The sequence below is a fragment of the Ranitomeya imitator genome, chromosome 1 (assembly GCF_032444005.1).
Source record: "Ranitomeya imitator isolate aRanImi1 chromosome 1, aRanImi1.pri, whole genome shotgun sequence".
NCBI classification, from domain to species: domain Eukaryota; kingdom Metazoa; phylum Chordata; class Amphibia; order Anura; family Dendrobatidae; genus Ranitomeya; species Ranitomeya imitator.
The window spans coordinates 616,268,345-616,281,287 of record NC_091282.1 but is presented as its reverse complement, the minus strand read 5'-3'; the positions used below and the strand labels follow the sequence as shown (position 1 = coordinate 616,281,287).

The 12,943-nt window shown below is 40.9% G+C and overlaps 1 protein-coding gene across 1 annotated transcript in view; it reads right to left on the bottom strand.

Moving 5' to 3' along the window:
- Positions 1 to 10,986: 10,986 nt before the first annotated feature.
- FUT8 (fucosyltransferase 8) overlaps positions 10,987 to 12,943 on the bottom strand; it is a 288,014-nt gene continuing 286,057 nt past the window's right edge. The window contains exon 11 of the mRNA XM_069726425.1: positions 10,987 to 11,941. Coding sequence (XP_069582526.1) covers positions 11,624 to 11,941 — 318 coding nt within the window. The 3' untranslated portion in view covers positions 10,987 to 11,623. The remainder of the gene's footprint in view (positions 11,942 to 12,943) is intronic.

Sequence of the window (12,943 nt, the reverse complement as noted above, 5' to 3'; positions counted from 1 at the left end):
TTTGGTCATATTGTGATTGCGTCCGAAATGGATCGTCCTGGGGGCAGATTTGGTCGTATTGTGATTGTGTCCAACACAGATCGTCCTGGGAGCAGACTGGAGTACAAAAATAGCTGCAAAAATGTCAGAAAAATCAGCCATGTGTAAAATAACTGTGGGGGACTGAAGGGCATTTGTGACTTTTTTTTCTCAAAAAGTTGCAGTTGATAAATTGACTTAAAAAAACAAAACCAAAAAAAGCCCCCACATTAGTGAACATTAAAAAACAGAACACAGTGATTTTGAATCAGTTTTTCCCACATAATAAAACGCAGTGTAAGCAGGAAACCACTATGTACACTATGCAGATTTTTGATTAATTATTCATGCGTTTTTTGTTTAACACATTATTTATGGATTCAAGAACCTGGAAAACAAAAATGTGCCCATATTGGTGAACATAAAAAAAAACACTAAGGGTTTGTTCACCCACTGCTTTTGTAACAGAGTTTTTTTACACATGAAAAAAGAATTGGCAGGAAAAACACTACGCAGATTTTTTGATGCACTTTTCATGGGTGTTTTAAAATGCATTCAAAATCGTAAAAATTATGTTTTTTTTTCTTAAACCACCATATAAAACAAAAAATACAGTGTTAACGATATTTGAAAAATCTCATTTTGCTGCTACTGTAAAACGCTGCGTTTTTCCCCAACAAAAAAATAAATAAATAAAACGCAGCAAAACTGTTCGTGAGCAAGTTTTAACACTGTAAAAATGGACTTAAAAAATGCAAATTTAAAGAAAAGCTTATTGCAAAGGAAAAATAGGCTAAAAACACCAAAAGTAAACAAAATAAGGCACAAAGGCAATAAAGAGACTAACGTACAGGTCACCGACTGACATATCCATGGACTGTGGCACAAAGGAATAAATCATTGAAAGGTGTCCATGTAGTCCCATTGCTTACACCCATAGTGGGTCCCCTACACTTAATGAAAGACACAGCTGCTTCAGAACGTCTTATTGTCATTGGAATATGCATATTGTAGATTTTTGGCTGAAGGCATCAAAAGCACAAAGTTTATTTTGCAGAGGATGTGCTGATGCACAGTTCCATACAATGCGGAGCTCTATTCAGCAACTGTTCTACCGGAATATGGCATGAACCACTCAACTCAGTAAAGAGAAATGACAGTAGATCGTTACTTTTAGGTTATGTGCACACATTGCGGATAGGCCTGTGGAATTTTCTGTGCAGATTCTTCCTCTCTTGGCAGAAAACAGAGTTGAAAATCTGCGTGGATTTGATGCTTTTTCGATGCGTTTTTTATGTGGATTTCATGCGGATTTTCATGCTTTTTATCATGCAGATTTGTATGCGATTTTGTAACCTAAATAAAGATGTTATTTAACAAAAAAAAGGAATTGTGATATAATTTCTTGGCCAACCTCTTCTTTTACATACTCCATTGAAGAATAATGTTTATACACAGATAGATATAGATATACCGTATATACTAGAGTATAAGCTGAGATTTTCAGGAGATGTGACGGCTCTACAGGGGCCTCCGATAATACACTGACCAGAGATAATACACAATGTACAGTATAGACCAAAAATTTCGACACACCTTCTCATTTAAAGATTTTTCTGCATTTTCATGACTATGGAAATTGTACATTTACACTGAAGGAATCAAAACTATGAATTACCACATGCGGAATTATATACTTAACAAAAAAGTGTGAAACAACTGAAATTATGTCTTATATTTTAGGTTCTTCAAAGTAGCCACCTTTTGCTTTGATGACTGCTTTGCACACTCTTGGCATTCTCTTGATGAGCTTCAAGAGGCAGTCACTGGAAATGGTCTTCCAACATTCTCGAAGGAGTTCCCAGAGATGCTTAGCACTTGTTGGCCCTTTTGCCTTCACTCTGCGGTCCAGCTCACCCCAAACCATCTCGATTGGGTTCAGGTCTGGTGTCTGTGGAGGCCAGGTCATCTGGCGTAGCACCCCATCACTCTCCTTCTTGGTCAACTAGCCCTCACACAGCCTGGAGGTGTGTTTGGGGTCATTGTCCTGTTGAAAAATAAATGATGGTCCAACTAAACGCAAACCAGATGGAATAGAATGCCGCTGCAAGATGCTGTGGTAGCCATACTTGTTCAGTATGCCTTCAATTTTGAATGAATCCCCAACAGTATCACCAGCAAAGCACCCCCACACATCATACCTCCTCCTCCATGCTTCACGGTGGGACCCAGGTATGTAGAGTCCATCCGTTCACCTTTTCTGCGTCGCACAAAGAAACGATGGTTGCAACCAAAGATCTCAAACTTGGACTCATCAGACCAAAGCACAGATTTCATAGTAACATAGTAACATAGTTAGTAAGGCCGAAAAAAGACATTTGTCCATCCAGTTCAGCCTATATTCCATCATAATAAATCCCCAGATCTACGTCCTTCTACAGAACCTAATAATTGTATGATACAATATTGTTCTGCTCCAGGAAGACATCCAGGCCTCTCTTGAACCCCTCGACTGAGTTCGCCATCACCACCTCCTCAGGCAAGCAATTCCAGATTCTCACTGCCCTAACAGTAAAGAATCCTCTTCTATGTTGGTGGAAAAACCTTCTCTCCTCCAGACGCAAAGAATGCCCCCTTGTGCCCGTCACCTTCCTTGGTATAAACAGATCCTCAGCGAGATATTTGTATTGTCCCCTTATATACTTATACATGGTTATTAGATCACCCCTCAGTCGTCTTTTTTCTAGACTAAATAATCCTAATTTCGCTAATCTATCTGGGTATTGTAGTTCTCCCATCCCCTTTATTAATTTTGTTGCCCTCCTTTGTACTCTCTCTAGTTCCATTATATCCTTCCTGAGCACCGGTGCCCAAAACTGGACACAGTACTCCATGTGCGGTCTAACTAGGGATTTGTACAGAGGCAGTATAATGCTCTCATCATGTGTATCCAGACCTCTTTTAATGCACCCCATGATCCTGTTTGCCTTGGCAGCTGCTGCCTGGCACTGGCTGCTCCAGGTAAGTTTATGATTAACTAGGATCCCCAAGTCCTTCTCCCTGTCAGATTTACCCAGTGGTTTCCCGTTCAGTGTGTAATGGTGATATTGATTCCCTCTTCCCATGTGTATAACCTTACATTTATCATTGTTAAACCTCATCTGCCACCTTTCAGCCCAAGTTTCCAACTTATCCAGATCCATCTGTAGCAGAATACTATCTTCTCTTGTATTAACTGCTTTACATAGTTTTGTATCATCTGCAAATATCGATATTTTACTGTGTAAGCCTTCTACCAGATCATTAATGAATATGTTGAAGAGAACAGGTCCCAATACTGACCCCTGCGGTACCCCACTGGTCACAGCGACCCAGTTAGAGACTATACCATTTATAACCACCCTCTGCTTTCTATCACTAAGCCAGTTACTAACCCATTTACACACATTTTCCCCCAGACCAAGCATTCTCATTTTGTGTACCAACCTCTTGTGCGGCACGGTATCAAACGCTTTGGAAAAATCGAGATATACCACGTCCAATGACTCACCGTGGTCCAGTCTATAGCTTACCTCTTCATAAAAACTGATTAGATTGGTTTGACAGGAGCGATTTCTCATAAACCCATGCTGATATGGAGTTAAACAGTTATTCTCATTGAGATAATCCAGAATAACATCCCTCAGAAACCCTTCAAATATTTTACCAACAATAGAGGTTAGACTTACTGGCCTATAATTTCCAGGTTCACTTTTAGAGCCCTTTTTGAATATTGGCACCACATTTGCTATGCGCCAGTCCTGCGGAACAGACCCTGTCGCTATAGAGTCCCTAAAAATAAGAAATAATGGTTTATCTATTACATTACTTAGTTCTCTTAGTACTCGTGGGTGTATGCCATCCGGACCCGGAGATTTATCTATTTTAATCTTATTTAGCCGGTTTCGCACCTCTTCTTGGGTTAGATTGGTGACCCTTAATATAGGGTTTTCATTGTTTCTTGGGATTTCACCTAGCATTTCATTTTCCACCGTGAATACCGTGGAGAAGAAGGTGTTTAATATGTTAGCTTTTTCCTCGTCATCTACAACCATTCTTTCCTCACTATTTTTTAACGGGCCTACATTTTCAGTTTTTATTCTTTTACTATTGATATAGTTGAAGAACAGTTTGGGATTAGTTTTACTCTCCTTAGCAATGTGCTTCTCTGTTTCCTTTTTGGCAGCTTTAATTAGTTTTTTAGATAAAGTATTTTTCTCCCTATAGTTTTTTAGAGCTTCAATGGTGCCATCCTGCTTTAGTAGTGCAAATGCTTTCGTTTTACTGTTAATTGCCTGTCTTACTTCTTCGTTTAGCCACATTGGGTTTTTCCTATTTCTAGTCCTTTTATTCCCACAAGGTATAAACCGCTTACACTGCCTATTTAGGATGTTCTTAAACATTTCCCATTTATTATCTGTATTCTTATTTCTGAGGATATTCTCCCAGTCTACCAGATTAAGGGCATCTCTAAGCTGTTCAAACTTTGCCTTCCTAAAGTTCAATGTTTTTGTGACTCCCTGATAAGTCCCCCTAGTGAAAGACAGGTGAAACTGCACAATATTGTGGTCGCTATTTCCTAAATGCCCAACCACCTGCAGATTTGTTATTCTGTCAGGTCTATTAGATAGTATTAGGTCTAAAAGTGCTGCTCCTCTGGTTGGATTCTGCACCAATTGTGAAAGATAATTTTTCTTGGTTATTAGCAGAAACCTGTTGCCTTTATGGGTTTCACAGGTTTCTGTTTCCCAGTTAATATCCGGGTAGTTAAAGTCCCCCATAACCAGGACCTCATTATGGGTTGCAGCTTCATCTATCTGCTTTAGAAGTAGACTTTCCATGCTTTCTGTTATATTTGGGGGTTTGTAACAGACCCCAATGAGAATTTTGTTACCATTTTTCCCTCCATGAATTTCAACCCATATGGACTCGACATCCTCATTCCCTTCGCTAATATCCTCCCTTAAAGTGGACTTTAGACAAGACTTTACATAGAGACAAACCCCTCCTCCTCTCCGATTTTTACGATCCTTTCTAAACAGACTGTAACCCTGTAAGTTAACTGCCCAGTCATAGCTTTCATCTAACCATGTCTCGGTTATTCCCACTATGTCAAAGTTACCTGTAGATATTTCTGCTTCTAGTTCTTCCATCTTGTTTGTCAGGCTTCTGGCGTTTGCGAGCATGCAGTTTAGAGGATTTTTTTTTGTTCCAATCTCCTCACTGTGGATTGTTTTAGAAATGTTCTTACCTCCCTTCTGAGTATGTTTTCCTGGGTTGTCTTTGTTCGAGTCTAATGTTTTTCTTCCCGTCCCCTCTTCTTCTAGTTTAACGCCCTCCTGATGAGTGTAGCGAGTCTTCTGGCGAATGTGTGTTTCCCAGGTTTGTTGAGGTGTAGTCCGTCTCTGGCGAGGAGTCCATCATACCAGTAATTCACACCGTGGTCCAGGAATCCAAATCCTTGTTGTCTGCACCATCGTCTTAGCCAGTTGTTTGCATCAAGGATCCTGTTCCATCTCCTGGTGCCATGCCCATCTACTGGAAGGATAGAAGAAAAAACTACCTGTGCATCCAGTTCCTTTACTTTCTTCCCCAACTCTTCAAAGTCCTTGTAGATTGTCGGTAGGTCCTTCCTTGCCGTGTCATTGGTGCCAACATGTATCAGAAGAAATGGGTGGACGTCCTTGGAGCTGAAGAGCTTTGGTATCCTATCGGTCACATCCTTGATCATCGCACCTGGAAGGCAGCATACTTCTCTTGCAGTTATGTCCGGTCTGCAGATGGCTGCTTCTGTGCCTCTCAGTAGTGAGTCTCCCACCACCACCACTCTTCGTTGCTTCTTGGCTGTACTTTTTGCTGTCACTTGTTGCTGTGTGCCCTTTTCTTTTTTGCTTGCTGGTATTGCTTCATTCTTAGGTGTGCCATCTTCATCCTCTACAAAGATTTGATATCGGTTCTTCAGTTGTGTGGTTGGTGATTTCTCCACGGTCTTCTTGCTTCTTTTGGTCACATGCTTCCACTCATCTGCTTTTGGAGGTTCTCTGACACTTTTTGCACCTTCTGTGACCAGTAGAGATGCTTCTGTTCTGTCTAGAAAGTCTTCATTCTCTTTGATGAGTTTCAAAGTTGCTATTCTTTCTTCCAGACCCCGCACCTTTTCTTCTAAAAGGGCCACTAGTCTACACTTCTGACAGGTGAAATTGGATTCTTCTTCTGGTCGATCTGTGAACATGTAGCACATGCTGCAGCTCACCATGTAGGTTGTCACATCTGCCATGTTGCTCCTAGATCCTGCTGACTTGCTGTGTGTTTTCCTTCTTGTGTAATCTACTCAGCCAAGCTCTCTTGCAATAATGTCCTACAGGCAAAAATTCGCGCGCCGTAAGGCGCGCGGTTTGGTGATGCTTTCAAAGCAGCTGGTCCCGGCTGTACCCAACGATCTTCTAGCTTAGGGAGACTTCGCTTCTCCCAGAAGGCACCTGGAATATGCAAATTAGCCTCCTGAAGCTTGAATCCCTGGTTTAAAAAATTGTGTGCCTCCTGTATACATCAGACGGTGAGGTCTACAGGAGTGGAGGGGTTGAGTGACATCAGGCTAGATAGATGGTATCTCCCTTATTGTCCTCCCCTAGGTAGCGGAAGAATCTGCTTCTACGGCTAGTCTAAAGGAGATGATCCATTTCCACTGGTCTAATGTCCATTCCTTGTGTTCCTTAGCCCAAACAAGTCTCTTCTGCTTGTTGCCTGTCCTTAGCAGTGGTTTCCTAGCAGCTATTTTACCATGAAGACCTGCTGCACAAATTCTCCTCTTATCAGTTGTTGTAGAGAGGTGTCTGCTGCTAGAACTCTGTGTGGCATTGACCCGGTCTCTAATCTGAGCTGCTGTTAACCTTTGATTTCTGAGGCTGGTGACTCGGATAAACTCATCCTCAGAAGCAGAGGTGACTCTTGGTCTTCCTTTCCTAGGGCGGTCCTCATGTGAGTCAGTTTCTTTGTAGCGCTTGATGGTTTTTGCCACTGTACTTGGGGACACTTTCAAAGTTTTCTCAATTTTTCTGACTGACTGACCTTCATTTCTTAAAGTAATGATGGCCACTTGTTTTTCTTTACTTAGCTGTTTTTTTTCTTGCCATAATACAAATTCTAAGTCTATTCAGTAGGACTATCAGCTGTCTATCCACCAGACTTCTGCACAATACAACTGATGGTCGCAACACCATTTATAAGGCAAGAAATCCCACTTATTAAACCTGACAGGGCACACCTGTGAAGTGAAAACCATTTGCGGTGACTACCTCTTGAAGCTCATCAAGAGAATGCCAAGAGTGTGCAAAGCAGTCATCAAAGCAAAAGGCTACTTTGAAGAACCTAGAATATAAGACATAATTTCAGTTGTTTCACACTCTTTTGTTAAGTATATAATTCCACATGTGTTCATTCATAGTTTTGATGCCTTCAGTGTGAATGTACAATTTTCATGGTTATGAAAATACAGAAAAATCTTTAAATGAGAAAGTGTGTCCAAACTTTTGGTCTGTAATATATATATATATATATATATATATATATATATATATATATATATATATATATATATACACAGTCATGGCCAAAAGTATTAACACCCCTGCAATTCTGTCAGATAATACTCAGTTTCTTCCTGAAAATGATTGCAATCACAAATTCTTTGGTATTATTATCTTCATTTAATTTGTCTTCAATGAAAAAACACAAAAAAGAATGAAGCAAAAAGCAAAGCATTGATCATTTCACACAAAACTCCAAAAATGGGCCAGACAAAAGTATTGGCACCCTCAGCCTAATACTTGGTTGCTTTTTGAAGTGTGTTTTGGGTCATTGTCCTGCTGGAAGACCCATGACCTCTGAGGGAGACCCAGCTTTCTCACACTGGGCCCTACATTATGCTGTAAAATTTGTTGGTAGTCTTCAGACTTCATAATGCCATGCACACGGTCAAGCAGTCCAATGGCAGAGGCAGCAAAGCAACCCCAAAACATCAGGGAACCTCTGCCATGTTTGACTGTAGGGACCGTGTTCTTTTCTTTGAATGCCTCTTTTTTCTCCTGTAAACTCTATGTTGATGCCTTTGCCCAAAAGGCTCTACTTTTGTCTCATCTGACCAGAGAACATTCTTCCAAAACGTTTTAGGCTTTTTCAGGTTAGTTTTGGCAAACTCCAGCCAGGCTTTTTTATGTCTCGGGGTAAGAAGTAGTGTCTTCCTGGGTCTCCTACCATACAGTCCCTTTTCATACAGACGCCGACGGATAGTACGGGTTGACACTCTTGTACCCTTGTACTGCAGGGCAACTTGAACTTGTTTGGATGTTAGTCTAGGTTCTTTATCCAACATCCGCACAATCTTGCGTTGAAATCTCTTGTCAATTTTTCTTTTCCATCCACATCTAGGGAGGTTAGCCACAGTGCCATGGGCTTTAAACTTCTTGATGACACTGCGCACGGTAGACACAGGAACATTCAGGTCTTTGGAGATGAACTTGTAGCCTTGAGATTGCTCATGCTTCCTCACAATTTGGTTTCTCAAGTCCTCAGACAGTTCTTTGGTCTTCTTTCTTTTCTCCATGCTCAATGTGGTACACACAAGGACACAGGACAGAGGTTGAGTCAACTTTAATCCATGTCAACTGGCTGCAAGTGTGATTTAGTTATTGCCAACACCTGTTAGGTGCCACAGGTAAGTTACAGGTGCTGTTAATTACACAAATTAGGGAAGCATCACATGATTTTTCGAACGGTGCCAATACTTTTGTCCACCCCCTTTTTTATGTTTGGTGTGGAATTATATCCAATTTGGCTTTAGGACAATTCTTTTTGTGTTTTTTTCATTTAAGACAAATTAAATGAAGATAATAATACCAAAGAATTTGTGATTGCAATCATTTTCAGGAAGAAAATTAGTATTATCTGACATAATTGCAGATGTGTTAATACTTTTAGCCATGACTGTATATATATATATATATATATATATGTATATATATATACACACACACTATATATATATAGTATATATATATATACAGTGGGGCAAAAAAGTATTTAGTCAGTCACCAATAGTGCAAGTTCCACCACTTAAAAAGATGAGAGGCGTCTGTAATTTACATCATAGGTAGACCTCAACTATGGGAGACAAACTGAGAAAAAAAAATCCAGAAAATCACATTGTCTGTTTTTTTAACAATTTATTTGCATATTATGGTGGAAAATAAGTATTTGGTCAGAAACAAAATTTAATCTCAATACTTTGTAATATATCCTTTGTTGGCAATGACAGAGGTCAAACATTTTCTGTAAGTCTTCACAAGGTTGCCACACACTGTTGTTGGTATGTTGGCCCATTCCTCCATGCAGATCTCCTCTAGAGCAGTGATGTTTTTGGCTTTTCGCTTGGCAACACGGACTTTTAACTCCCTCCAAAGGTTTTCTATAGGGTTGAGATCTGGAGACTGGCTAGGCCACTCCAGGACCTTGAAATGCTTCTTACGAAGCCACTCCTTCGTTGCCCTGGCGGTGTGCTTTGGATCATTGTCATGTTGAAAGACCCAGCCACGTTTCATCTTCAATGCCCTTGCTGATGGAAGGAGGTTTGCACTCAAAATCTCACGATACATGGCCCCATTCATTCTTTCATGTACCCGGATCAGTCGTCCTGGCCCCTTTGCAGAGAAACAGCCCCAAAGCATGATGTTTCCACCACCATGCTTTACAGTAGGTATGGTGTTTGATGGATGCAACTCAGTATTCTTTTTCCTCCAAACACGACAAGTTGTGTTTCTACCAAACAGTTCCAGTTTGGTTTCATCAGACCATAGGACATTCTCCCAAAACTCCTCTGGATCATCCAAATGCTCTCTAGCAAACTTCAGACGGGCCCGGACATGTACTGGCTTAAGCAGTGGGACACGTCTGGCACTGCAGGATCTGAGTCCATGGTGGCGTAGTGTGTTACTTATGGTAGGCCTTGTTACATTGGTCCCAGCTCTCTGCAGTTCATTCACTAGGTCCCCCCGCGTGGTTCTGGGATTTTTGCTCACCGTTCTTGTGATCATTCTGACCCCACGGGGTGGGATTTTGCGTGGAGCCCAAAATCGAGGGAGATTATCAGTGGTCTTGTATGTCTTCCATTTTCTAATTATTGCTCCCACTGTTGATTTCTTCACTCCAAGCTGGTTGGCTATTGCAGATTCAGTCTTCCCAGCCTGGTGCAGGGCTACAATTTTGTTTCTGGTGTCCTTTGACAGCTCTTTGGTCTTCACCATAGTGGAGTTTGGAGTCAGACTGTTTGAGGGTGTGCACAGGTGTCTTTTTATACTGATAACAAGTTTAAACAGGTGCCATTACTACAGGTAATGAGTGGAGGAAAGAGGAGACTCTTAAAGAAGAAGTTACAGGTCTGTGAGAGCCAGAAATCATGATTGTTTGTTTCTGACCAAATACTTATTTTCCACCATAATATGCAAATAAATTGTTAAAAAAACAGACAATGTGATTTTCTGGATTTTTTTTTCTCAGTTTGTCTCCCATAGTTGAGGTCTACCTATGATGTAAATTACAGACGCCTCTCATCTTTTTAAGTGGTGGAACTTGCACTATTGCTGACTGACTAAATACTTTTTTGCCCCACTGTATATAAAAACATCTTGTAGCACAAAGTATTCTTATAAAGATTGACTCATGAATAAGTAATTTTAGCTCCACTAAAAGGATCCGATCTCTAACTATCAAAACAACCTAATAATAAAGACACGCTGCTGTATCGAGAAAGTTCAGAAAACTCAATAGAAAAGCTATTATTACAGACATAAGAGCAGTCCTGTGTACCATCTTGCAACCGTCCTATCACAGGGACCCATCGCATTTCTCAACAATTTGCACAAAGTTATAAATAGGTCATTTTTTATATTATTTAATTGTTTGTTATCAAAGACAATGCCAAGAAACACAAGTTTAAGAATTATCTCATGGAGAATTTATACAAAAAAAAAAAAAGAAAAAAGTCTTCCTACAGTAACGAACAGTGAATGGTTTTGTCTGCGTTATGAGTCATTCGTGTGTTGACTCTTTATGGAGGGAGATCTTGACAAATCAGACAAATCAACATCTTTGACTGAAACCAATGGACTGACTTCCTTTGGACAGGGGGAGTACGGTAATTGCCGTAGTCACAATGCTACTTAAAGAATGGGGAATCCACACAGTGCTTCAGGCTGTGCCGGATTCTTAATGACAGGCATCATCGCTTAAAACCTTGCAAGTATAAAACGTCCTCACGTCACCGTAATTGCACAATATGGCAGTGTTTAACGTCTGTCAGTTAATGGCAGAAGGAGAGCACCACGCTCTATTGACCAGCCTGATCGTCAGACAAGGTGGAACCGTTAACGAGAGAGTTTTGTAAGGTGAATGTTCTGCACATAGGAACTTCCATTGAAATCCCTTTAAGGTAAAACAGCTTTCTGTCTTGACGTAACTGCAGTTTGGTCTCTCTCGTGTTCCAATGGACACGTGGCAGTGTCGCATTCTTCTCTCATTTGTCAGCATCTGGATATGTCGGGTATTTGATTGTTTCAATTTTTTCCTTAACTTTGTATGACGGATAAAGACCGGTCCGGCCCAGTTTACGATTAACACCCTTTGAGTAACCGTCCCAGTGATTTCCGGCCACGCCAATAACGTCCCCAGGTTCCATAGGTATTTCGTCTGCGTTTCTTGGGTGGTGGGGATATATCGCAATTTGGTTGTGAGCATTTTGTCCTCCAAAATAATAAATATCATCCAGGGAGTGAAAGTTAGCCGAAGCATCGGGATGGAGCGTCTGCATGATCTCATAGGCAACTCGACAGACCTGCAAGAGTAGAAAAATCATTAACAATCAGATGAAAAAAAATGTCAAATCTAGAAGTATAAAGTTCAAACTTCAGTTACGATTTACTTTGCCAAAAATCCAAATAATAGAAATGTGTTATGGGCAGATTCATCACACAGTTTGCACTAGAATTCTGGCATAAAAACTGTTTGAAATGTTGCCACTGACTCCTGCAAAAGTTTTGGAACTTTTGTCATTTTTCTGCCAACTCTAGCGTAAAAAAATGGGTGGGTGACGATAAAATAATGATAATTTAAACCGCAAAAAGTGGTGTAAATTAAGACAAATGTAATCCAGTCATCTGCTCATACACAACACCTGAAAGATGTGCCAAATTCCTTGTGAGGCACATGCCTATTAAAGGAGTTGTCCAGGACATTATATCGATGGCCTATTCTTAGGATAGGTCATCAATTTCAGGTTGGTAGTGGTGCAATACCGATCAGATGCTCTCGGTGCGGAAGTGATCAGTTGCGGAATGGAACTACCCAGCTCCATTGAATGTATAGTGGCCGTGGCCAAATACTGCACATCCGCCCCTATTCAAAATAACAGAGGTGGATCTGCAGTATTCCAATGAGGCCTTTATACAGTTGATGGAGCTGGGTAATTCAGCCACTGCCGGAACCTTTCAGCGACTGCCGGTACCATTCAGCCACTGCTGGCCCTGGGAACAACTGATTGATAGGAGTAGCATGTGTTCCACCCCCACCAATTGGATATTGATGACCTGCGCTCCTTATGCCAATGCACACTTCGTCAAAACTGGAGTGCAATATCTCAGTCTTGATCAATCGGCTTCACCGATGTGCTGCAGACTTTATATGACCTGTACTAACTGCCCGACGGGCTGTCATAAAGTAGACCGACAGCTTAAGTACATTGGCGCATTACGGCTCTACTCTGTGTGGAGATGTAAAAAGGATGCCATAATATGTCCAAGTCATCACAGCCTGTGGAGGTATCCTTGGGCTATTTTTG